This window comes from Lissotriton vulgaris, chromosome 3_1, assembly GCF_964263255.1.
Source record: "Lissotriton vulgaris chromosome 3_1, aLisVul1.2, whole genome shotgun sequence".
In the NCBI taxonomy this organism is placed as follows: domain Eukaryota; kingdom Metazoa; phylum Chordata; class Amphibia; order Caudata; family Salamandridae; genus Lissotriton; species Lissotriton vulgaris.
This window is the reverse complement of record NC_141689.1, coordinates 1,902,511,190-1,902,537,867: the sequence shown is the minus strand read 5'-3', so window position 1 is coordinate 1,902,537,867 and position 26,678 is coordinate 1,902,511,190. Positions and strand designations below refer to the sequence as shown.

The window sequence follows — 26,678 nt, the reverse complement described above, 5'->3', positions numbered from 1 at the left end:
TCAAGCTGTATTTAGAGATCTGTGCCTGCTTCTCATAGTTCTCTGTGCCTCAGAGGAGCATCTACCCTGTGGCAGCTCACCCGATTCTAAGTAGAGTGGGAGAATCACTACTTTGATGGACATGTGGTCTGCCTCGTGTTTTTTATCACCAAACTCTAAATAACCCACCAATTATGGAAAGTTGGCATAAACATCGTGGAATTCGAATCTGCAAAAGACCTAAAGAGACCTTTTCCCCACAAGGGAGTCAGATAATATAGACACCTAAATATCTGGACTAATCTGTTTTATGAATGATCCTCTGTTGGCCTTTGCCTTCAGTTAACCATAGTCACAAGGGTTTATTGGGTTGCTATTTCTTTGTAACACATTTCAAGCAACTCCAGCTGTGAGCCCTGAAGAAGAAGCAAGAGACTCCTCAGAATGGCTATAAGATTGTTGTCCCAGAAACACAATTCACTGTGAACAGTGCAAAGGACACGGTTTTTTACTGTTGCCACACCTAGAACAATGGAGGAAGAAACTCTACTAGGTAGTTGACATACCATTGCGATCACTAGAACTCTATTTGCCTTACCTGAGTTGTGTGGTGCACCATGAAGTTACCATATTTACAGTGCCAAAGCACATGCTTTAGTTGTGGGACTGACTGCTTAAAAGGGCAATATCTTTGAGGCAAATCATGCTCTGATGCAGCAAAACACTATATTGGTTCTAAAAATCAGACATAGTCTGTTGTAAGGAATTGACCTTACTAGATTAGGTCTTCCATGGAAACGGTAGTACAACTAAATGCAGTTCAGCTAAACTCAGTTTACCAAACAATCACAAGCAGTGCCCCAATCTTGAAAGGGAAAACACAGTACCACTACAGTAAAGTTAGGAAAATGTTGGAAGCTCACCAACATTCACCGGCATGTATTGATCGTGACTTTCAACTGATCATAGGACTGTAATAAGTAGATCAAAATTCTCTCATCAAAACGCAGATCTTTTAGCATTAATTGTTAATCCCTATAGCCTGTTGAAACCTATAAAATAAATGTTAACATTGCACAAGAAGTTAATGGATGCTCCAGTGTTTTGTGTATTGCTACTGTTTGATTCCCATTTCATACTGCGAATATATTTAGAAATAGTATTAAAGTCATGGATTCTTTGTACTTTGGATGGACATTCACAACTTTAGTGCAAGTGTGTAAAATGAACTGTACCTAGGCTCATCCTACTACACCACATAACTCATTGTATACATCTACCCAAAAGTCAAGGAGGTATAGGTGGCCAACTTTCCATCGCAGACCAAAGACCTGGATTACAAGTTTCTAGAGTACTAGCGAGTTTGGTAATCCACCACTCTCAACTTTACCAGTGATTGGCTGTCCCTCAGACTACATTCACCATGGAAATAGCCAGGCACACATTACAAACGGATAACTATCAGGAATTTGAGTCACTTAGCACTTAATGGGAAATAAGTACAGCAAAAGAATAATGGGATCATTTAGATCCCAGAGACAACAAATTTGAGGTCTCTGCTAGGTTTGCCGTGCCAGATGCTCTGGTGTGGTAGCTCCACTGAAGGCCCTGAATGTTGCTGAGCAAGTGCTCTATTTGCTACACTTACTAAGCAATGTTATATTTTTTAAAGAAACAGACTCACAAAGTGGTGGTTTGTTTCTTGAAAAAAAAAAACATTTCGCCAGGACGCAAAGGACGTTATCTCCCTGTGTGTTGAAGCCTTTGTGAATTTACCCTACCCTGGACTGCTCTATCTTGCATGGTGATCGCATGTAGTGAAAACGAGGGACAGTCACCCCACCATTAATAGAGAGGAGTAACCTTCACTTTAACCTGATGATCCTGTGGGGGACTGCCCATCAGATCACAACTTTAACCGGATGGAGCTTGTGGAGGCTTCACCACAAGAAACTCAGCGCTTCCACTGACTTATAAATAGAGTTGATTTACAGTGATGCTCTCACTGCCAAGCTCTGAATGACCAATGTTCCAAAGACGCCTCAGTTAGCCTGGCCACCAGCCACTAACCATATTTTGTATAATGCAAATGAGACGTTAGTGTGAAAATGTATTGCTTAATCTGCATGTTTCCTTTTCCGAGACTGTCTTCATAACTGAGTTTAGCAGAAAACAATGTGGGTGGTATTCAGACTGCATCTCTATCACTAATGCGAAATGTCTGCCAGAAACATTGGGATAAAGACAAGATGGTCTGTTAGGCAAGGCTCTGTTGGAGCTAAAATAACAAAACAGGTTTGTCTCAGCCAATATCTCACTCTTGAGAACTCAGCACTTCACAGTTTATCATCTTCACATGTTTGAGACCAATCTCTTCACCTTTACTCGAGAAGCGTTCTTTTATTGTCACTATTTGAACTTATTTTAAAAATTCTATTTATTTGCGTTTTTAAATGCATGATATAAACATATTTTAGTGGATCTTTATCTGGTTTCCCAGTATTTTAAATGTCGTTGTTTTATATCAGATTGCACAATTCATTTTACATGCAGCTAGCTAAGTAGAGTATTGGTTTAAAGAAGTACCTACTCCTGGTACAGTTACTTCTACAACTGATTTGGTTAAAATATGGTTTGAAGCTAACCAAAGTAACTTGTGGTGCTTTCCTTCACTAAAGCTGAAGATACGTCATCATAACTTGAGGTCAACATGTTTTTTCCAGTACGTCTCCATATGTAGAACTCTACAGTGTTAAATTGTCTTTTATCCATTTCAGCTTTCACTCCTTTATTTACTTTGATTAAAGTTAATTGATTAAAATAACAAAGGACAAACCATGTATCTTGTTTGCTTAAATGAATTTGGTTCTGTGAATTAGAACCACTGCAATTATAAAGGCTATCTTCTTGCAATGAGGTTGTAATTGTGTGGTTTCAGCAATTCATTTTCCTATTCCTTATGCACAGGTTGATGTTGAGATGTTTTGCTGATCAAATATTTTAGGGACCTTCTTTCGCGGCTTCTTTTAATTAATATGTATGTGTCTCTGACACTTCAGATGCTGAAAGCATCCAACATCCAGGTGAAACTAGTGGGGCACATGCAGAATTACCATGGAGGTTAATAATGTTAAGTTGTATTTCAAATACCTTGCTCTGATGTCAATATAATTATGAGGAATGCAGAAAAACCTAACAGCACCTACCTTTCTTCTATGTTTTTAAAAAATACTGTGTTTACTCTTAAAAGTCAAATGTGTGCCTAATGTTGAATTGTACACGATTTCTATACTTTTAGCAGCTGATGGAATACTGAATTCCAGACACTGTTAATGTACGAAATCACTTCTCCATTATCGGGGTAACATAGTTGCATGAGAATATTACTTGTAAGCTCAAACTAATCGAATGCTTTCTTGTTTTTAGCATATGCTGTTCAAGACGGACATTTTGGAACTTGCGAGAAGAAGTACTGTGGACTGGGTCAACACTGTGCCATTAACAAGGAAACTGGGCAAGCAGAGTGTGTGTGCCTGGATCACTGCAAACCTCATTACAAACCTGTTTGCGGCTCTGATGGAGAATTCTATGAAAACCATTGTGAGGTCCATCGGGCCGCCTGCATGAAAAAGCAAAAGGTTACAATAGTCCACAACGAGGACTGCTTCTTCAAAGGTAAGCCTTTCTAAGAACCGCGTGCACGCACCAGCTCTTTGCCTTTCTTACTTTGCAAAGGCTGCAAATAAAATCAACCGTCTGGAATGGCTCTACATTGTCCCCTTTCACTGCAATGTAGACAAATGCACGGTGGATGTAATGTAGTGAATGTCTTATCGAAAAATGCAGAAGGCTTATTTTAAGCATTCCTTTTTGTTATATTTAAAGTGAGTAACTCATGCAAATTTTGGAATTACATTGCTAATCTTTTTATGTAATCTGTACTAGTTTTTTTTAGTTTGAAAAGTGTTCATTGTCGAATTCTGCTTTCCGTTTCCCCATTACATTTTTGTTTGCTCATCCATAGAAGTGAAGTGCTATAGAAACTCTGGGCCTTATTTAAATGAGCGCTGCGGTGCTGGAGAGTCCCTTTTTCGATGCTCCAGCAGCACAGGCCTCTCAATCATATCTATGAGGTGGCACAAAACCACCCTGCGTGCCTTTGCATAGCTCAATAGATATGGAGTAATACAAAGCAGCACAAGTCACTGCCTTCCTTACTCTGTGTCAACGAGGCATTCCTGGGCCCCAGCAACACCCATTGATTTTGAGGCTGCCCCAGATTTACAAAATCTTGTAAACCTAGTGCAGGGTCAAAAGCCTACACCACCACAAGGGAGGTGAAACTAAGAGAAATAACTTTATTGATCCACATTTTTTTCCTCTTTCTATCTGTGCCGCATTAGAAGGAGAAAAATGCCTCCATTGCTTGTTTTGAAGGTGTTCCTTCCTGCACAAAAATAATCATTCTTACAATGCAGAAACCCTTGCACCATGATAGAAGGGTGCCTGCGTTGGCACAAGACAGCAAAAATGGCACCAGTGCAGTGGAAGAGGACACAAATGCACTGTATCTCATAGAAAGGGTTCATTCCTGCCCATTTATTTTGAAACACGGCAGCACAGCAAAGTGACTTGGTGCACTGCCCTACGTCGAAAACTCATAAATTAGGCCCACTGTTTCCAGCTCTGTAATGTGCATTTATGCAAGTCCTTTACATATCCTGATACAATACAACAAGTTGGGTGGCAAATGGTTTTAGAACCAGCGGACAGCTAAGGATGTGTTCTACATTTATTGATTTTAAGCACAAAACATTATGTGCAGGTCTTTTCAGTTAGCAAAAGTGTTGCTATGCATTAGTGTAGCATACTTTCTACGTGGAAAATTATTAAAAAGTGTAATCAAAGGTTATGGATTTTGCCTTGTGATACCAGAAAAGAGAAGTTTGCAGTGATAAAGCTGATACCACGTCACAACATTTCAGGGGTGGACGGAAGTCGCAGAGAGTCACTCCATGGAATTTGCGTATAAACTCTGCGAGATTCCATGGAGTCCAGTGAGCGATAAGAATAGGCAAAATGTGCTGATTTTTAATGCATGGAACTTATTCGCCGCTGCAAAACCAGCACGAACAGCACCACGTGCGTCAGAGGGCACTGCTTTTTCACTGTCACTTGAGTACATTTTCTACCTAATCAGTTGCTTTCTCATCGCAAATCGTTGTGACTGCCCATGATCATCAGCACAGAGAAAATCTTGCTGGGTGCTGTCATAGCACCTGAAAATCATCCTAGGGGATGCCAATTCTCACTCATGCTCACCAATTTCCCATTGGCGAGGTGCACACAAAAAAAACCTCTGCCTAACGGCGGATGCCTGAGTTTTGCTGGAACTCTGTGTTAGCTAAGCTCCTCAAACTCTACCATAGCGGAATTTATCACCCACCCCTAATTTTTAGGTGGCTACCGAGGACCACTAGCAAAGACCCTCCAGATTTTCTTAAAATGCAAGAAGTCCATGAGAGTAGCAAATGCCAACCACGTTGGTCAAGGTCATAAATCCTTGCAGCCTCTGCATTATTCTACCCTGAACAGTATTCCTATATTCTTTTGTATGGTGCTAATATGACTTTCAGGTTTACAAAAAATAGATCCACACTTTAATCCATACTTTTTATTTTCGTTATCAATAAATGTTGAATCAGTTAACTACAACCCCGTCAGAATTTTTAAATTACCTTAAGATTGTTTCTCCATGATAACAATCAAAAACAGCCAGTATTTATAGAACGAAGAAGCAGTAGCCTGTGTCATATTTGTTTATGAGATTGATTTCTGGATAATAACTTTCCTATAGGAACTTTATGCGAAATATCAAACAAAACTCATTCAAGAAAAAGAATCAGTAAGCATCTTCCATATTTCCATGACATCTCATTTATTTCTTTAAATGCTTCTGAATTGCAATTCAGACCCAAAGGGATTCGGAGCACTGTATGACTGCAGGAAAAAAGTAGTACACTGGTTTGTGTTGGTCAAAGGATGCTTAGTGATGCACGAAGGTAGTTTTTTTTTATGGGACCAGAAGTGTTTGCATGGAGAAATCAGGAACAATATCTGAATGAGGTGCTCGATCATTGTAGAGAATTATGGGGCATATTACCAACAACTAGCGATAATTTTTGTCTCTAACTTGTTTAGAGACAAAAATTATCGCCGCACATCGGCGATTTTTATCGCAGATAAACCTTGCTATTAACAAGGTTTATCGCAAATGCGATAAAAAACGGCCGAAATGCATGAATATCGCTGAAAAGTCAGCGATATTCATGCATTATCGAGCAAATGCTCTTAGCCATGTTATCCACCTCCCATTGGATAACATGGCTAAGAACTGCTCAGGGCAGGTGTTAGCTTTTGGAGATATTCCCGCTTAGCGTGAATATCTCCAAAAGTTGGTAATAGGAGATAGCGATGTTAGCGACTGTTTTCAGTCTCTAACATCTTGGCACGCCCACTTTGCATCTCATTAGTGATAAATATCACTGACATGCAAAGTGGGGCCCAAGATGGTCGCTATCTCCTACTAGCTGTCGCTAACTGGTGTTAGCGACAGCTTGGTAATAGGGAGATAATTTTATCTCCACTTTCTTGGCTTTTAAAGCCAAAAAAGCGGAGATAAACCCCCTTGATAATATGCCCCTATGTGACTTACGTTTTTTGAATAATTTTTCATACATTTTTCTCATAATTTAGAAGTACAGTCTTTGTGGTTTATTAAATCAACATGGTTTTTTTCATGGGAAATTACAGCTTCGCTTTGGAGGGAAATTGTATACTTTAAAACAGTTCCGGCAACCTGAGAAGTGAGACATATTCTCTCAAAAGTGTACTAGTTATTGATGTTCTTATCTGGCCAATTCACACTTCTTCATTTCTCCTCCTTTGTTAAAGATTTCATCATACACACTCTTCACTATATATGGAACTTACCTGCTTAAGATACTGCAGTGGACATCTATGAGAGTGGTCCCTATGAGGGTTACATAGCTATGCCACTGGGTTTGGTTTCTGTTTTTAGAGGAGAAGTTTGCCTAATTGCCTCACTCACCCTTTCAGCTTGTTTTAGGTTGATAAATTAGTATGTTAAGTTGAATAGATAACATAGTCTATGCTATGTTTTGTGATATGTGATATATATGTACAATGTATTGGAAGAAATAATTGACATAATTTCCATTGTTTTTCGATGGGAATATTCCCTACTTGGTAAACAGGTGCATACCCCTTTCATGAATGCTTGATTGCCTTTAAAAGTGGTATCCTGACTTTTTGTTTGGCTCTAGTGTGATTTCAATCTTCTGTGTGTGCAGAGACCTTGGCCTGTTCCTTGTAAAGTGATGTCCAGAACCTGTTCTGTGACTTGGAGTGCATTACCACACATACCTCCTAGGGGCCAATGGATTTTGGTGGCAGTGTTACATGTTTTGTGAATCTTAAATGTGACTAGGCCTTTTATTCAGTGTCAAATACAGCACAGTCAGCTGCCAATCTAATATAATGTTCCATTGTTCTGACATCCTGTCTGTAAGTTTAGTAAATGGTTGTGCAGTGAATATGGAACACATATATGCCATTAGGACCCTGTGTTGTGGGAGCCTAAGTTTTTGGTGAATGATGTGGATAGCATATCCGGAGACTGAAAGTAATGCGGCTGGATGGTGGAGACCTAGACACTGAAGTGATTGAGTATGGACACAGATGCTTAAATGATGCCTAGGTTCACATTATCCCTGGTACTGTAGCCATTAGAAATCATATAGAGGAGGGAGAGAGTTCTAAGTGTTGGCGGAAAATTCATTCTGCTTGCGGATTTTGAGGATTTTCCGCGAATCTTGCGAAATTGCAGAAAAATCCACGAATCCGCGAGCGGGACTAATTTTCCATGAAGCACTTACAGGGTTACAGCAGGTGCCCAAGTTGAAGCTAATTTCTTTGTAACCATTTACAAAATGGTTACAAAGAAATTAACTTCAACTTGGGCACCTGCTGTAACTCTGTAAGTGCTTCCTGAGCGACTCCTCCAGAGTTCGTTGCCTACTTGCAACTATTCTCTGACCCCGCTCTGACCCTCGAAGCAGGGTCAGAGAATAGTTACAAGTATGGCACGAGGCTCGTGTCACAAAAATTAAACCTCAACAGGATGCACTTACAGATATGAATAAAGCAGGTGCCTGAGTTGAAGCTCAAATTCAGTAACGTTTTAATCAGCCCAAAACATTAGTTTGCACGGTCGAGGCTGGGCATGTGTGCTTGCCTTTAACCCCGTCTCTGCCATAGAAAATTAGCTGTAATACTTCGGGGAGGTCTTTGCATCCATGAGTTTCTTGAGCGTGATCCCCGTGTAGTTCCTGTGACCAGGAGGCTGCTTTCTCCTCACCTGCTGCCCTGCTCGGTCTCTGACCCTTTATACACAAGAGGCATGTGAACACGCATAGCAGCCCCGCCCGTTCGGCCCCGCACCACACACTAGCGGTATCAAACGTCTTCCTGCCCTTTCCCCACTATGATGGACAGCTTCGTCCATCATAGTGGGAACTATGATGGACAGCTCACTCAAGGGACCTCGGCGCCTTTTGGCGCGGTGGCAAAGTAACAGGCACACATGGTCAGTGGAGACAAATCTTCTGGCCCTTTATGCAGCTGCAGTGTAGGAAAAGCACTATACATTTACCCAACGACGTAGCACTTGCTGATTAGCCAGTAGAAAGTACTCCAGTTGAGTATAGTGCAAATCGCAAAAAAATCTGCGATTCTGCTGGAAAATCCACAAATTCGCAGATTTTTTTGCGATTTAGCATGAATTCGCGGACCGCAGATCCGCAAAATTCACCCATATTTAGAGAGTTCTTAAGAAGGGGTGGGGGTGCAGCACTCTACTGAAGATTATGGTTGGTGTATAATTCTCCAATTTCAATTTCCATTGAATTGTGTATTAATTTGTTATGCTCTGAGATTGAGGTACCTTCTATTAACTAATGGATAACAACTGGGCTGGACAATAAGCTATTGTGTCTGTTGGTTCTCTTGCCACAGCTCTACCCCCCTTGGAATCCCTTGACTGCTCGCCATCACTGCTGTGGTGCTGTGGTCGGATCACTTTCTGATCTCATTTAGGATATAGCTGCCCTTGCCTAAGACACAGGAGAAAGTTAAGTTCGGCATAAAAAGAAGGAAGTGGGCCGGCTTCTCTCAGGGGGCTTTTAATCAGGCCCTTTTAAGGGACGGACCACCCTCTGGCCCGGATGTAAATGTGTCTTGCAAAGCCCTTAAGAGACGCATCAATGATGCCCTTGATTGCACCGCACCTTGGTAAAAAAAAATGTCCACTAATAGATGTAAATATGCTCCCTGGTTTGGGGAAGAGCTACAAACCGCTAAATCTGCTTGTAAACACCTAGAAAGGCACTGGAGGAAAGATTTCTCAGTCCAATTGGAAGAGGAATATAAAATCAGCCTCAAGAACTACCATTCGCTCATTATAAAGGTGAAGTTAGCCTATTTTAATGAAAGGATTCAAACAGCTGAGAACTGTACCAAAGAGCTGTTTAAGGTCTTTAAAGAAATATCCTGTCTGGCATCCATTGTAGCGCCTATGGTTGGATCTGAGGAATCATGCAATCGAGTTGCCGAGTACTTTGCAGCAAAGGTGGAGAAGATTTACTCCTCCTTTCCTGACTTTGCTTTCGATGGCAAGGGAGTGGAGAGGGAACCTTTGGATGTTTCGGAAATACAGGGGCTCCACGAATTTATCGTGCCCCCTGGACACTCTGAAACAGATTGCCATTAGCATTATATTGGGCTCATCAAGGTACCCGGCCAACCCCTAAGGTGCTTAGAGGGAGTATTGACACACTTCAGCCTTTTATGAGATATCTTTTAGAGTTGTCTTTTAGCTCAGGAGTGGTCCCAAAAATATGGAAGGAGGCAGTGGTGCTCCCTTTACAAAAGAAACCTCACCTTAGTGCTGACCAACTTAACAACTTGTGGCCCATTTCCCTGTTTCCGTATTTTGCTAAGGTGAAGATTGTGAATATACAACTCACAGCACATATTTGTAACAACAACCTTCTCCATTCCTCCCAGTCTGGCTTCCGGGCCTTTCATTCTACTGAATCTGCTCTGTTGTACTCAACTGAGACCATTCGGAAATATGTGGATGAAGGACAAACAGCGGCCTGAATTCTTTTAGACTTAAGTGATGCTTTCACTGTTGCCCATCATACCCTGCTACAGGACCCTGAAAGAGGGGGTGTAGCAGGTGGAGCACTGAAGTGGATGGAATCTTTTTTATCAGAGCATAGCTTTCAAGTCATGCAGGGTATTCATTACTCCAGGAACATTAAGCTGACTCAGGGGGTGCCTCAGGGCTCTATCCTGAGCCTGACATTGTTCAATCTTTATGTCGCCCCCTGGCTAAAATCTCTGATAAATTTGGGATCAATGCCCTGTCCTATGCTGATGACACCCAGCTAGTGGTCTCTCTGACCTAAGCCCGGGCTGGTGCTGCCTCCAACTTTGTGTCATGCCGTCAAGAACTGGCTGTGTGGATGGCAAATAAATGCCTGAAGTTTAATGGCAGCAAGACCAAGGTGTTGGTGATAGGGAAGGCTCCATCAGTATGGTCATCGGCATGGTGGCCCCAGCCCTTGGGCCCTACTCCTACACCCTGTGAGCAAGCGAAGAACCTTGAGGTATGGGTGGGCAACAAGTTGTCTTTTGATTACCATACCAGGCGGGTGTCAGGCGCCTGTTTTGGGATCTTGAGGGGATTACGGAAAACCGTTGACACCCTACCCACTGCATCCAGAAAGATCATGGTGCACGCTTTGGTGACCTCTCGCCTGGATTATGGCAATCTCCTGTAACTGGGTGCAATTGCCAAATGCATGCAGCAACTGCAGTGCATCCAGAATGCAGCAGCGAGATTGGTTCTCATGCTCCCGAAGAGTGCCTCAGCCACAAGGGCTCTGGCCTCCCTACACTCGCTTCCTATTAGGGAAAGAGTAAAGTTTAAGGCCATATTTTTTGGGGGGGAGTTTTATATAGCGCTGGCTGGACCCGAGGGTATCAGAGCGCTTCACAACATATACAATAATGTGCAGGTAGGCAAAACAGGTAGTTCGTAGAACAAGGTTCATAACAAATATAATACTGTGCAGATAGGCGATTCAGGTAGTTGGTAAAACAAGGGTATTCTGGCTAGGGGATGAACAAAAAATCAAGGGGGGGTAAACAAGGGGATTCTGCCTAGGAGATGATCCATCTAGTTCTGAGTTAATGTCATCAGACTCCCGGTTAGAGGTAAGGGGAGCAATAGCTGCAGAACTTCCTTGTCTCTTATCGGATTAGTCGCGAAGGAGGGCTTTGAGTAGCTTCTTGAATTTTGGAAACGAGAAGTTAATTCTTATGTGGGGGGGTATGGTGTTCCATATTTTGGGGGCGTTTCCAGCAAATGATATGGCTGCTGTTTTTTGTTTATGAGTTTTCATCGGGATGAGTAGCAGAGTGTTGGAACTCCTGAGGTTTCTGGCCTGGCTGGCCCTTTTGAGTTTGTTGGCCAAGTATTCAGGTTTATCTGTGTGCAGGGCTTTGTGAAGCTGGCTCGCAACTCGATTGGGAGCCATTTAACCAGTTGGCTGCTAGTGGTTTTCCCCTCCTGTGCTGGAAAGTTAGATTTATCATTGTTCATGACAAGGTCAGCTCGTCATAAGCACAGCTCCACTGTGCCTCATGACGAGCTGAGCTCGTCATGAGCAGGGAAGGGGTTAAACTCTCTGAGCGCAGGAGAGATGTGGTCAAATTTCCTGGTATCAGTGACCATCCTGGCAGCTGCGTTGAGGGTTGTCTTCAGGGGGGCGAGGTGTGATTTTGCTGTTCCAGTCAGGGCTGCCATCCCATAGTCAATCCTGGAGAGCACTAGCGCCTGGGAGGCTTGTTGAAGGTCTTTGGGTGGGAGGAAGGGTTTTATTTTGTAAAGTAATTTCAGGTTGTGAAAGGCGCTTTTACTGGATAAGGAGATGTGTTTTTTCATATCCAATTTCGGGTCTAGGGTGAACCCTAGGGATTTTACTGAATCTGCCAGGATGAGGTTACAGTTGAGGGCGTCAATGGCTTTGAGACATTCTTCAATTTGGGGGTTTTCGGTTCTGTTGGAGATGAGGAACATTTCCGTTTTCTCTTGGTTGAGTTTCAGGTGGTTACTTGCGAGCCAATGTTGAACCTCCTTGAGCGTGGCGTTAAGTCTCTGGATGTCATCAATGGAGGTGGTTTCTAGATAAAGCTGCATATCGTCAGCATATAAGTGAAAAGGGATGTTGGATTTCCTGAAAAAAGAGGTAAGGGGCTCCATATAGATGTTGAAAAGCTGAGGGGAGAGCACTGATCCTTGTGGAACACCCCTGATGACAGTTTTTAATTTTAATTTTTTGTGAGCGGTTGTGGAGAAGGGAGGAGAACTAGTGTAGGACCGTCTCTTGAAAACCAGCCCTTTCTTGTAGCATCTTGATGAGCAATTTGTTGTCAACGGTATCGAATGCAGCCGATGAGTCTAGGAGGATGAGGAGGCAGTATTGATCCGAGTCCAGTGACTTGAGTAGGTCATCAATGACATTGAGGATTGCGGATTCGGTACTGCAGCCTTTTCTGAAACCTGATTGCTGGGGATCTAGGAGATTGATGTTATCCAGGTGTTGGGTCAGCTGAGGGAGTACACATCTTTCCAGGATTTTGGACTAAAAAGGTAGGTTAGATACAGGTCCGAAGTTGTTTAGATCCTCGGTCTCTAGCCCTGGCTTTTTTAGCAGAGGCGTGACTTGGCCTACTTTGAAGCAGTCCGGTACCATTACAGAGCTCAGTGAGCTGTTAATGATCTTGCACCATAGCGGGGCCAGGACCAGCTTCAGGTCTTTGGTTAGGTGCGGGGTTAGCAGATCCAGGGCGTGTGATGAGGGTATGGCAATGGTGATTAATTTGATTATTTCTGCCTCCTGGATGGGAATGAAGGAGGACCAGTGTTTAGGTGGGATCAAGGAGGTGTTATCCTGCGTTTCAGGTGGATTGTTCTCGATAGCAGAGATGAGACTTGAGCCAAGTGAGAGATCTATCTTAGAGATTTTGTCATCGAAAAAGCTGGGGAAGTTGTCACATCGTTCTTTGGATGCCTGTATTGATGATGTCATGGGCTTGGAGGTTTGATTCCTGATGACATTGAAAAGCTCCTTGGGTTGTTTTTTGCAGTGTCTAGGCTAGGGCAGTGCAGAAGAAAGCAGACTTTTTGTGCTTAATGTGCTTCTTGTAATACTTGCGGGCTGCTTGGAGTTGATCTCGGTGGAGGACAGAGGGATTATTCCTCCAAATTCTTTCTGTGGCTCTTAGGTGTCTTCTTTCTTCATTGATGTCGGTGGGATGCCATGATCTGAAGGGAATGGTCCTGGATTTTTTAAGTTTCATAGGGGCAAGGTGTCCAGGGTGAGCGTCATATTTGAGTTATAAAGAGAGATGAGATTGGTGGTTGAGAGATGATCAGAGATGTTGGGAAGTAGCAGGCTGATTCCTTCTTCTAGGTCAGCTCGAGGGTTCTGGTCTGTGTTCCTGACCCATTTGGGGGGGTCTTGCTTGGGGTGTTGAGTAAGGCCTGCATGGCTGATGTGAAAAAGAACCAAGTGGTGGTCGGGTCTATCGGCAGGATGTGATCGAGGGAGACAGCATTGCTTTCAGCAATATTTGCATCAAGGGTTTCTCCTCTGTGATGGGTTTCTTCTGAGCAGTGTTGTGTCACATTGTTTTCTAGTAGTAGGTTGTTTAAGGTTTGGATGAGCGGGTTGTTTGGTTCGTTCCATCTTAGATTGAGGTCGCCCAGGATTATATTGTTGGCGTTACCGAGTGCACAGTGGGCAATTAAATTGGAAAGGTGAACCCCGAATTCGGTGGAGTTGCCTGGGGGGGGTGGTACAGAAGATGGCAACGTGTAGGCCTGGTGTTGTCGGTTCTAATGTTGACTGAGAGACATTCAAAGGAGCTGTACAAGCATGAGTGAATTTCCGTGATGCAGATGTTGTTCCTGTGGATGATTGCTATAGCCCCGCCCCTTTTACTTTGTCTGTCTTTGTTTATCATTGAGAATCCGGGAAGCACCAGCATGTCTATGCTGGGATAGGAGAGATTGTTGATCCAGGTCTCCGTGGTAAATGCTATGTCTATCTCCTGTGAGAGGATGGTTACTGCTAGTTCAGTTGCCGCTCGTTTCATTATCTGGCAGCCCAGCGATGGAACTCGCTTCTTCAGGCTCTCCGGCTGGAGTGTTCTGAATCTTTCTTTCGGAAAGGTCTGAAGACTCATCTGTTTCCTGCGGTATAACTCGGTCTTCTGCTAGGCTCCGGTTGTCGTTGTATTTTTTAGCTGCTACCATAGCGTGGGGACACACTGGTCCCAGTGTAACCAGGCGATCTACAAATGTAATTATTATTATTATTGAATTCTGAGCTCTTGCCTCAGCTCTACTCCCTTTGGAATCCCTTGAGTGCTCGCAATCACTGATCTGAGAGTAAAGTGCAGCAAGGGCAAGTTCAGTTTGTAGAGCCATAGTACGATGGACCTCAGAATACAAATGTCAAACAACCTCAATCACCAATGTTGTGGTCCAGTAGCCAGGATCTGCCCTGTGACTTCTGCATGGAGTCTGAACCCTTTTTTGCTAGGAGGGTTGAGAAAGGTGTTCCAACTACTCCAAAAAGCATACAAAGCCTATGGCTGTTTCTTTATAACAACCCAAATTTGTCTGATCTAAAATCACTACAATTCTGCTCCATAAGTCCCTCCGTCATCTATTCTTAGAAAGAAAACATATCCCCTTTTCTCTTTCTATTCCTCATCGAAGGGGAACACTTACTCACTCATGGGTTATCCATATGTAGGTTTGTAAGGGAAATGATGGTGTTTTGAGGAACCTCCACACTTCAAGTCAGTGTGGGTTAATATCATCCAAGAAGGTTTCGGATAGGATGACACAAACCCCCCAAAAAATATTAATGTTTCTTATGCTCACATACCTCCTGGCCCCTCTAGTCTTTACTCCTGAGCTTTCCCTAACTTGTATCTTTGAGACAAGTGAATGAGGGAGGTAAGCACTAATGCCTGGATTGCAGCATCTACTGGAATTGTCAATGAGCCGATTCCTCAGTAGCACTTGACACTTCATTAGCCAAGAGTCATACGATTGTGTTGCCCATTCTTCACCGGGGGGATAGATGCTGCGAAATCTTGTGCTTAGTTCTACTTCATAACACTCGAGTGATGTCATATTGTGGCATTTAAAAACATGAGTTTTAGACTTCCATTTGTTTTTCAACATCGGCTCTAAACTAAACCTATCCAGTCTTTGCTTCTCTAACACTACAGCGTCAAACCCTTCTTGCCAATCTTTAAAACAGGTTGATAAACCAAAACCTATGTCTGCTGGTCTTACAAATGTCCCATTTGCAACAAATTGTATGTTAGCTCTTTCATTTATTATTCCAAGACACCAAACTGTCAGAGGATTTCAAGGCACAGGTATCAACAGCCTTATCTACCTCTCCACTCTCTGGTTGTCAGCGTTTACACCGTGGATACGAACAAGAAATATACTTAGAAGACGACAAATCTAATTCAATGCATTTAGTCAGGGTGCCTTTTAGCATAGTTGAGAGAAAGAAATGGCAGAGGTGTTTTAAAATTGACGTTTTTTCAGTTTAGAAAATATATATTCCATGAAACATTACCTTCTTTGGGCAAGGTGACTGCTACTTGCATGCATTTAGAGATGTGAATGATATTTGATCTAATCTAATTGTCAATAGGATGAAAAACCAAATAAAGACCCATTGGAAAAAAAATCACTGGGTGTTTGACTTGTCATTTTTTTTCTTACTTTAATCAGACTGCTCAGATAACAACCAGCAAGGAGTTAAGATCTTTTTCACTCATATCTTAGAAAATGAAATCCCCAACTGCTGTACCATTTCACTACACTACGATTACCTTGAATGCTATCATGCCTAGACCCAGCGAAAAATTGAATCATGCTTGTAAAATCTTGATGTGAATTTCTTGGAATTTCATGTCATGCGTTTGTGCATTACTTTTGCTCACAGGAGGCTGTTTTGAGCAAGGACATGTATTGTGGGAATATTAAAACCCACACAGGGAGACATTTTGTGTCCAAGACTGTCGTTAAACAGTATTCTGTGCGCCTTTTGTTTGTGAGCAACGCCTTCATATTTAATTTCACAGAAGATCCTGACAGAATAAAATCTGCGTAATTTTGTCTATGTGTTGCCTTATAGTTGCAACGAATCATGAAATTGTGGGCTGAGATCCACTGTGAATGTCTCCCATTTTTATGTCTGTTGGGGACCACAGTACTGAAAGATACTGACTCCCTTTTCATAATAAGTGCAATGTATGACCTACAGAATAAACTATTCTCGAATTTCTGTTATGTTAACATGACCATGCTGATTATGCTGCTTTTGTTTTAGTGTCCTGCAGAAAGAGATGATGAATCGCTGATAACTACTTTAATGCTTCTCACACACGAATTAACATTGATGTTTTATCTACGTTCAAACAAGTATTTTAAGTGAGAAATACGATCAAATACATTATTGTCAATTTTTGTATTGTAAAGGCTGATATATAACATGCTGGTTTTTAGGTCTGACTTGGAGACATACTCAGATATCTGACATGTTAATGTAATCACAAAAATAGCTCATAGAAATAAAAAACAAAATCAATATGTATATTGGATTTAGGGTCAGCCTTTGCGAGACAGTGCTGTGTTCGAGTACCATTTGAATTATAATGTTGGTCATCGACGAGCATACCTAGCATACCTAGGGACGGAAATGTCAGCCTCCTTCAGCTATTATCTTCGTTGGGAGTGTGAATCCAATTTTAGATAAGACCACTCAACAGCCGATTGGTATGCGCAGTGCCAGTCAAGTTGGGCGCTTGTTTACCAGATGGTGCACCAAATAGTGCATACACTGTGAGGGAAAGGGGTTCATCTCCAGTCACCATCAACAAATTAGCTCTCCAAAGAGCTTCTGTGAGCATGAGGCTGACACAGATAAAGCGTTGAGGCGAGAAATAATGGACGGTGTATCCACGTGAAGTAGAAAGGTTGGTATCCGGAAGCCTCAGGACGGATGAGTCCGTGGTGGCGTCCAGATGTCTTTCGAAGTGCACAGATGTGTGAATATGGGTCGAGCTGTAATCCAGGTAGCGGGATACAGGATACACCGTCCATTATTTCTCGCCTCTACCAATTTCTTAGCCAGATGGCATTCCATTTCGAACTGACGCGCCGTTACGTCCGTTTTAGATTGCAACACCCCTGAAGAGTCACAGCCTTCACATGGTGTGACGAAACACGTGTCGGCTAGTTGTTTTTCGTTTGTACTGATCTATACTGAAGCATAAAACTTATTTTCAATGACGCTGGATCTCGACTCGATTTTTGAACTTTCATTCTATACATTAAGTTCTCACTGAAGAACCGAATATCTTATGAACGTGTGCACAGGATTTGTTTTATACAGTAAACTGACCTTGCCTGCACTATTCCTAGAGTCTTTATTGTCATTTTCTATGTAGAACTTATCCTGCAGGCTGTCCAAATTTGACAATAGCTCTTGGATGGGAGTGTGTTCAGTGATGGATCCGGGCGAAGCTGTGTGCTATAGGCATTTGCAGTTCCTGCATGATATCAGGATGGGGTAGCAAGGCATGTTCAGAGAGTGACCCATCTTTTCAGAGAGCGAATGTTTGGAGGTTAGATTTAGTCTCAGTAGATTGATGAAAAAACATTGACTTAGAAGATTTACCTTGGTACATGACTTATTATGCCCATTACTTGGTTTTAATTCAGTAGAACTTCTCATCCTACCTCCTGAAGTATTCTTTCTCACCTATTGTAAAAGTACATGTTACTAACAACCGCCTCAACCCACCCTGAAACTTAACTAACTCTCATCTTGTATACTGAGATAAGTTACTCTCAGCAATGAACAAAGCTCTTGTTAAATTTCACACCATGATATTCCAATCGTCCTTGTTTGCTACACTTTGCCAGCAGCATTTTCTTTTATTCTCTCACCAGTGGCTTTACGCAAAATGATGGGCCTATCTTACACAATGTTGTGAGGGGCCCTGATACTTCAATATCTCACATATATTAATAGTCTTTGGTTTTCAGTAGGGTGCCCACTGAAGAGTTGCCCACTCCCTCACACCACAGGGTCGGTGGTACCTGTGTCACTCCACTATTTCCCACCGATTTCCTATTGTTAGCTACCTTAAAGGTCAATCCTAACACCAACAACTTGGACTACATCCAAGTACCACACTCCTTGTCTGCTGTGAAGCAGCCTTCATCTGGGCATCATACCAATGCTCTCTGTCCAAGTGCTTTACAGAATCCTTGAAGTATACTTCATAGAATGAGAAGATCCTTAAAAATTACTATTCTCCCACAACAGCATGTTACAAGCACCTGTAAAAGTAAACCCTAAGCATAGTAATAGGGCCTAATGGTATTTTATTTATTTCTATTTTCTGATACACACTTTCTCACTAACTCTCTTCACCTGCCCCCAAAGTAACATCACCATAATCTATATTCCTGTGTCCCAACTTTGAAAACTATTGTTCATCTTTTGTTAATGGGATGAATATATTGGGAATAAATTAGCATATTCACCAATTCTGAAGTAAAATGTGCTCTTCCTCAAACAAGTAGTCAGATTTATAAAGATGTAATTGATGTTCTTCAAAGTCGTTTTCATGGTTCACCCTTATTGCTAAGACTTGTAGAAGCCGAAAGCCATTTTACTTCAGAAAGGCCTTTCATATTTTGCCCTAAAGAAATAATTTTTCAGGTAACTCTTTTACTTGGAGGCTAGGGTCAGAATGTCAATTTTTAATGGCTTAAAAAACAAAAACGTATGAGACAACCTAATAGACCATGGCAATGTGGTTACACGCACATTTATTTGATTAAATGTCCTTATTTGTGGCAGCATTAACGTAAGAGCCTATTTAGATCCCAACAAGACACTAATTCTTTGTTTCTTACATCCATTTATTATTCTAATCGTTGTGGTTGCAAAGGAAATTGGAAAATTTATTACATTTGCACAGTCTGTTTTTAGATGCATATATTTTATGAAGTGAAGAAAGGCAAAATGTGCAATTATGCAGTATTACAGATTAAGAGAATGCACAAAAGACACAACATATACACATAAAAGGGGGCAGGTTGTCATGAACTTAACTCATGTGCAGCGTGAAATAGTAGTGGTGAATTTCTCACAGCGTTTTTTTTTTTTTTAAATATCTTTTTATTTTTCCAAACTATGCACATTGTACATTTAAACATTTCATATCAATCATAAATTACAAAATAAAGAAATAAATCATTATATTATATATATACAGTACAGCTTTTAGCTCTGCATTACAATAAGAATCTTAATCTTAATGCGGACCCATACTCTCCTTCCATCTGGATATAGGTTCCCAAATTCTCAATCCTCTCATCTTACCCCTCACACCTTTCCGAGCATATATAGGTTTTTCCAAATTATAAGCCGCTAGTAAGTTAGCCAGCCAGTTTTGCATAGCCGGTGGGTTTCTATCGAGCCATGTCCTGGCTATGGTCAATCTATATACTGCAGCGGCCACAAAGATAAATTCTCTCTGCGTATTTCCCCCATCTGGGCCTATCCCCAACAATGAGGGGGTTAGAATTATTATTCAAATAATTCTTACTCACAGCGTTTTTTAAAACATATTTCTTTATTGGTATTTTAGTTATATCGCACAAATAAGCAAAGCCAATTTTGTGTCAGTAAATATATCGATTTTCTCACAGTATGTTAATTCTTCGGAATCACCTGACCCTGTAAGGTCAATCTTTTGGTTCTTCACACTAGAGGAAACAAACTACCATCAGGACAGAAACAGTGGGACTCACTCCTGATTTTCAGATTAAGATTATAGGATGGCTAGTAAAATTATGTCAAGGGCAAACAAACATGGGAGGGAGCATAGTGATAATGTGGATCAAACGTTTTTATGTCGTGATGATGGTTTGATACAGATAATGTGCACAAGGGACACTTCAACTTTAGTGGCTATTGCTACTATGAAACTTCACCACTTGACCATCTTTTGAGAAGACTCAATGTGAAGTGCATGTAAATGTAAAACAGTTTTTGTAAAGCGCATTCTATCGCTCCAAGGAGCATCCTGGCGCTGTAGTCCGTAGCCTAGAATGGTGGGCCGGAGAAACTACTCACATAAATTTCATTTTACCTGAGAGTCATTTAGAGCCTAGACTAGCAGTTTGCTAACCGTGTCTGGTAAATTAAAAATCCAGGTCTTCAGGGCTTTCCTGAATTCGCTCTCAGTGGGAATTTGCCATAGGCTTTTGTGGGAGTTTATTCCAGGCCTTGGTACCTAGAACGGCCAGGGATTTTCCTCCTTTGGTGGCCAATCTAAATCTGGGGACTGTCAGAAGACACATATCTGATGACCTCAGGTTCCGAGCTGGTATGTACGGCTTGAACCGTGAGAGCAGATATTTAGGCCCTTTTTTGTGGTATGCTCTAAAGGTAATTACCAATATCTTAAAAAGCACTCGCTTATGTATGGGGAGCCAGTGTAGCTGTTTTAGGGCAGCAGAGGCAGAAGACCTCCTAGGAAGATTAAGCACCAGGCGTGATGCAACTAAAACCACACACACCCATTGCTTAGTATTAAAAAAACGGATTACAAATGAAAATCTTTTCTGAACTCTTATTCCTCAGATAACACTCAGAAGAAAGCAGTTGTAGATGAATGACGTTAGGCAGGGGTTGTTTTGTGCCTCAGACACACCTGTAGAGCAGTCTCTTCGGTTCTCTAATCAAATATATTTTGAGGGCACCAAAAACAGTTTCAAGATTACTTCATCTGGTGAATTCCATAGCACAAAACTAATATTCATATCTGCAATCAATGTTTGACGTGATCTGTGGTTCAACTACGATTTTTTGTATGTTCAGTTGATGCATGCAGACAAGCAAACTATTGAAGATGAGAAACTAATTAAGTGCAACTAAAACTCATAACATTTGAGAACGCCATTGCATTCTGTTTATGTCTCACGGTAATTCAACATTTCTCATCTATTGGAAAACAATATATATTTTTTCACTTATCCTACTTTACTTACCATGGCAAGGATCAATCGTCTTCTATAACACATATAATCATTGGCGATTGCAAAAGGTTTTTCTCGGTAGATTTTGGTAGTCTTTTTGCAATTACAATGCAGTTATTGACAGCCAGTACAAGAAAGTTGTGAATTGATAAGAGTTAATCAGTTGTTAAATAATTTTTGTAATTATCTTTTACGCTGTAGAATAATTTACAGAAGCCATGCACGCTAAAACTCGTGACTTAAGTACTTCATTGTTACTAACACTACGTGCAGGTTTTCCATTTGTTGGCCTCGATGTGACACCTTTGCTGCTTCCTCTTCCCCAAATGATCCCATTGGAGCGTGTCAGAGTGCTTTACTAACACGTAATATAGGAAGACACAGGGCTACAACATTTAGGGCTCGTATCATCCATACTAATGGGCAATATGTCTTAAAAGTATTTTTTCTGGAGAAACCCAAACTCAGGAGTTAATAAAAAACACCCTGGTTGATGTTGTCAATACTAATAAGAATGTATTAGTACTGGGAGAGATGAGCACACATTTAGAAAACCGAATTACTTGCTGTGCTAGAATTGCCCCTTTGAATGGTTCAAATGCAGCAGAAATGTTTACATTAGAAAATGTCCCGTAGGAAAAAAATAAACTCACAATGTTTAGAACCCTAGTAAACAAACTGTGAAAATATTAATCACATGTACGATTGAGAATGCTCTGAAAATGTTTGCAAATTAATGCATATTTTAAAACTTTTTTGCATCAGGCAACCATGTCTTAACGTGTATATTAATGAAGACCCAAAGTCTTTTCACTCGACTCTTGCTCATAGTGGTATGAATGAGAGGAATGAGACATTTAGTAAAACTGCTTAGCATCACTGACATCCCTGAGAAATATGTTGTCTATAACATCGTGTTCATTCAGCCCCGCAACCCAAGTCAGATCATATGCTAGAATAGAAAGAGCTTTTTAACCAGCTTATATTAAATGATGACTTTGAGACTTTTGTAAATGCTGCTTCAGAATAACATTGAAAGTTGGCTTCATATTACTAATTAGCCATTATTATCTTTCTTATATAGCGCCAGAATCGACCCCCGGAGGGGTATCTCCACGCTTGCCTTGGGAACCCGTCCTGGCTTTTCCCTGTGAGATAGCCCCTACAGGGCATCCCCAAGGTGAAAGCCAGGCATCCCGCCACAGGGGGGCCATTGTGGGGATTAAGCAAGCTTAATGCCCAGAGTTGCAGAGTGTGAACCCACAATTAGGTCAGGCACGGAAGCGAGAATTATCGAGTCCATGGACATTTGAGCTCAAGACCCTGCCGCGTCGGGAATTGAACCCTGGTCCCGGGTCTGACCTCTGCTTCAGGGTCTGCCTGCTCTAACCAGTGAGCCACACTTCTCCACATCGTATTCATAGTGCATCCTTTACCTTAGTTAAGAGGGTTCTCATGAGAACCTTCCCTTATGTAACAAGTGCTGTAATAATATGGGTCGTTCATGGTAACAGGAGTATAGACTGCGTGAATTGGAAGAAGAAGCATGGTATGACTGATGACACCAACTCAGGAACTATTCTCTATAGATATCGACAGAGGACGCCTAACAAATTGTTATGAAAGAATGAACCTATATTAATGAGTGTCCCTAGCTAGTTAGATATACATCACTTTTCACATACACCTCATTGCCTCTGAATTCTTTAAACAGTCCCGGCCGTCCTGCTGCTGGATCTTTCCCTGTTCTGAGATTCTTCTTTATGGAGAGTTGATTTTCTTAAACTATTTACGGGAGGTGACTGTTTTTGTTTATTTTGGATTAATAGTGGTCAATGCTACTGTTGGTACTGCAGCTGTATGTAACTCTGCTGAGATTCCAGAAGTACTTTTAATGAGAAGTTCATCTCTTACTTGCTCTACTCCAGAAGAACTCTTTATGGGTTCTATTAAGAATAGGTCTTGAGTTAGCTTATGGGGGTTTCTTTATGGAACACTTTGTCATTTCCAAATACTGATTTCTAACCAAATCTTTTTTATATTTTTGTAAATAACTAAACTGAGTAAAGATACTTAGAGATTCTAACTCTATGATAAATAAAGGTTTTTGAAACCTTAACCAACTTCGCATCATTGACTAAATAGCCAAAATCTAAATGTCATTGATTTTGAAAGAGCTCTTATTTGCCTATGATGAAAAAGGTCTGTCAACCTCTCCTGAGACTCAAGGATTCTCCACTGAGAGATTTGTAAGTGGGTCATATAAAGAATAAACCATCTTGGTGAGTTCTTGGGCTCCCGCACTACCAACAGGAACCTTTTGTTCTAGCAACCTTAGAATTCAGAAATATGAAGAGAAAAACGTATGCCATACAGCATTTATCCTTAGACTTGAGTCCCGTGATCACAGTGCGACAGGAACCAAGCTGCACCAACTGACAAGCCCCAATCAGGGCAAATCCGGTCATGACTTGCCTGTACTTCATTTCAGGAAAGAGCTGGCCTGGCATTTTGGACTATACAGTTGGTATTGGTGTATGGTCAAGTGTGATTTAAAAAAAAGTCATGTCCAAACTGGGATGGTATGGTGGGTAAAATAGCGATGGAATGTGATTCAGCCCTGAGAATCACCAGTGACTGAGAAAAATTAAAGCATTCCATTCCATCCATCAGTTTTTTGTATATTTCAATGCTGTTCTTATGCAGCTCTTTTATACAAGTTTGTCGCTGATTATGACATATTAGAAGGATTGCAAATTATGAGCTGTAAGTATTAAAATGATCTCGGGACAAGACCACTGACCTATTAGTCAATTTCTATAAATTACAAATCTGTGATCTGCATGCTACATGTTGTCCTTTGCAGCAGGCACATCTTGCTGCTTTTTGATGAGTGGAAACTGTGACTTGACAAAACACATATCTCTCCAAAAACGAAATTAACCATCAGTGTTGTCTTGTCATTGATATTACCAACTGAAAGTTGCTGTCTACACCAGATTCTCTACAGCAGGAGTATTTAACCCTGTAAGATATTTCAAAATGCAGCTGTTTGTGACCAAATTATGTAAGCCATTGCATAGTAAACACATATTTCTGCCTCACCTTACAGGCGCTTACTTAGGGCTGTATGGCACTGTGTCATATTAGTGCAGCTAATTATGTGATGGCCTGTATTGAGTCACAAGAAGTGGCCACTGGAGTAACTGGTGATGGTGGGTGGTGGTCTGTAGTGCAGACGAGTAGAATGCTGAGCACAATATGGCTGACCTGTCCTGCGCACAGAGGCAAGCAGTCATTGGCGGGCCATGCTGAGCATAGAAGTGTGAGACTCCTTCGCTTTTCCCTAGTTTCACTAGACAAGCTTCCTTTTAATTTACTTCCTTTGTGAAATATGCTGGTTGCCTGCCAGTGGTCCGGTTGAGAGACTGCCTGGATTCAAATCAGTTACTGACAGGACAGCACTCCAGACTGTTGACCCAAAAAATGAAGGATGGGCACAAGTGACGGATAGTGAGAACTTTTAAAAAATAGAGTGTGGAGTGCTGGCCAACCTACTGCAAACAGGGTTGTTGTTGGTCGTGCTTTCATTTCTGTATTACAATGATGGCTCTATGATCAGTAACACTACTTGGGGTGGTGTCTATAATGATGCAAGTGGTACAGCATTATAAAAGAGGTGCACGTGTCATCTGTTCATGTGTGGGCATATCTGACACACACAGTAATCTCTCTTTAGGCGTTAGCCTGGAGGGCTGCAGGCTGAGGTAGGCACTATCTGGCAGGGAGAGCTGCTGTGGCAACAGCTTCCGTGGTGCAGAGGGACAGTGCGCGTCTGCGTGACTTACGGAATGCACAACCTCACCTTAAAAAAACGTGCACGCGTGGTTCAAGTTATCCCAAAAATATGTCACCCCTCCAATTGAGTTTTTCCTCCACAAATGGGAAAAAATATCTCTCATTTGTGCCGAAAATAGCCCATTCCGGCAGCACTGAAGGATATCTGTGTGGTCCACCAGCAGTTGCACTCCAGAGCAGCTCCAGTGGAAGCAACATCCACATAATTAACATCCAAGCATCTCTTCGTTTTGAAGCATAATTATAAAGAAAAGTTATGTGGCATTGTGAGTCTGTCTCACAAAGCCTATCACTAATGGAAACTGATTGTGATAGAGAGCGCTGACTGTCATGAATGTTCGATCCATCACTGATCGATGTGGGCAATCATATGTTCCTTGATGCTGCGTATATCAATGAAGCCCCCACCTTCATTAATCGCTGAGGTCACCCTTTTTTCTTGATTATAGCACAGGCTGTCATAGCTTCTTACAAGTAATGAGGCAGATATACAACTTTCTGTTGAGAAAATGCATTTCATTACATTTAATTGTTGTACTGTAGACAGCAGATTGGCCATTATGGTGTTTTACTGTCCACAGTAGATTCGTTTCTTAGCACATGGAGTATGAGGTACTCCTGGAACATGCTTCAAGTCGTTCAGTTCGCCTTAATTTGTGTGCTCAGTTTATCTCTCTGTGAGAAGTACTGTCATTTGTTTTCTGAGAGTGGGTTCTCCGACCAAAATTCAGAATGCATTTCGATGAATTTAAAAGCTAATATTTTCCTTTTGGGTGCACTTCAGCACGTAATACAATGAAATGTCTTTTCACTAGCCTGCTTTATTACGTAGTTTTCTATTTTTCAATTTTTGTACTTCGGACATAGTTTCCAATGCGGAAAATGCAGTTAGCTGGTCGAATGCAAATTACAAAACATGTATCTAATACTACTGATTAAATTGCTAGTGCTTATTGGTGCTGAGGTTCGATTTAACACGATGAATTACACAACATACAAACATGGATTTTTGCTGCTATAGAAATGTACCAACCACCACAAAAGAAGAATGCTGCAGAACACCAGCATTTAACAAAAGTCATGGTGATGATAAACAGCACCTTGCCGCAAATTAGGACCACCTAATCAATTTATACAACCAGGACTGTAAGAAGTTCGTTTTTTGTTTGAGGGGTGTTAGAAGTGAAGTTTCTGGTTGGCTAGGGTATGCACCTAAGCCAGACAGGACCCACCACTCTACACAGGGTAAGGGAGTTGCACAGCCAAGATAACCCCTGCTCACCTCCTTGGTAGCTTGGCAGAGCACTCATGTTCATCCGAGAGGCAATGTGTAAAGCGTTAGCCCAGCACACACAAAAACTAATGTGTAAACATGCAGTATTTATAGGCAGAGTGTGAATGAGTCAGTCATACATAACTCACTTAACGTCACCATAAATATATATGCGCTCCTATAAAGATTTCTACTGTACTGCTGTAACCACAAGCAGAAGTTTGAAAGTACAGGGAGAAAAGCTTGTGCTTCCCACAA

General features: G+C 41.5%; 1 protein-coding gene across 2 annotated transcripts in view; it reads left to right on the top strand.

Annotated features, from left to right (window-relative positions):
* FSTL5 (follistatin like 5) overlaps positions 1-26,678 on the top strand; it is a 2,973,258-nt gene that overhangs the window by 1,007,043 nt on the left and 1,939,537 nt on the right. For both annotated transcript variants that reach the window (XM_086962384.1, XM_086962383.1), the window contains exon 4: positions 3,406-3,654. In XM_086962384.1, the coding sequence (XP_086818510.1) occupies positions 3,406-3,654 (249 nt within the window). The remainder of the gene's footprint in view (positions 1-3,405; positions 3,655-26,678) is intronic.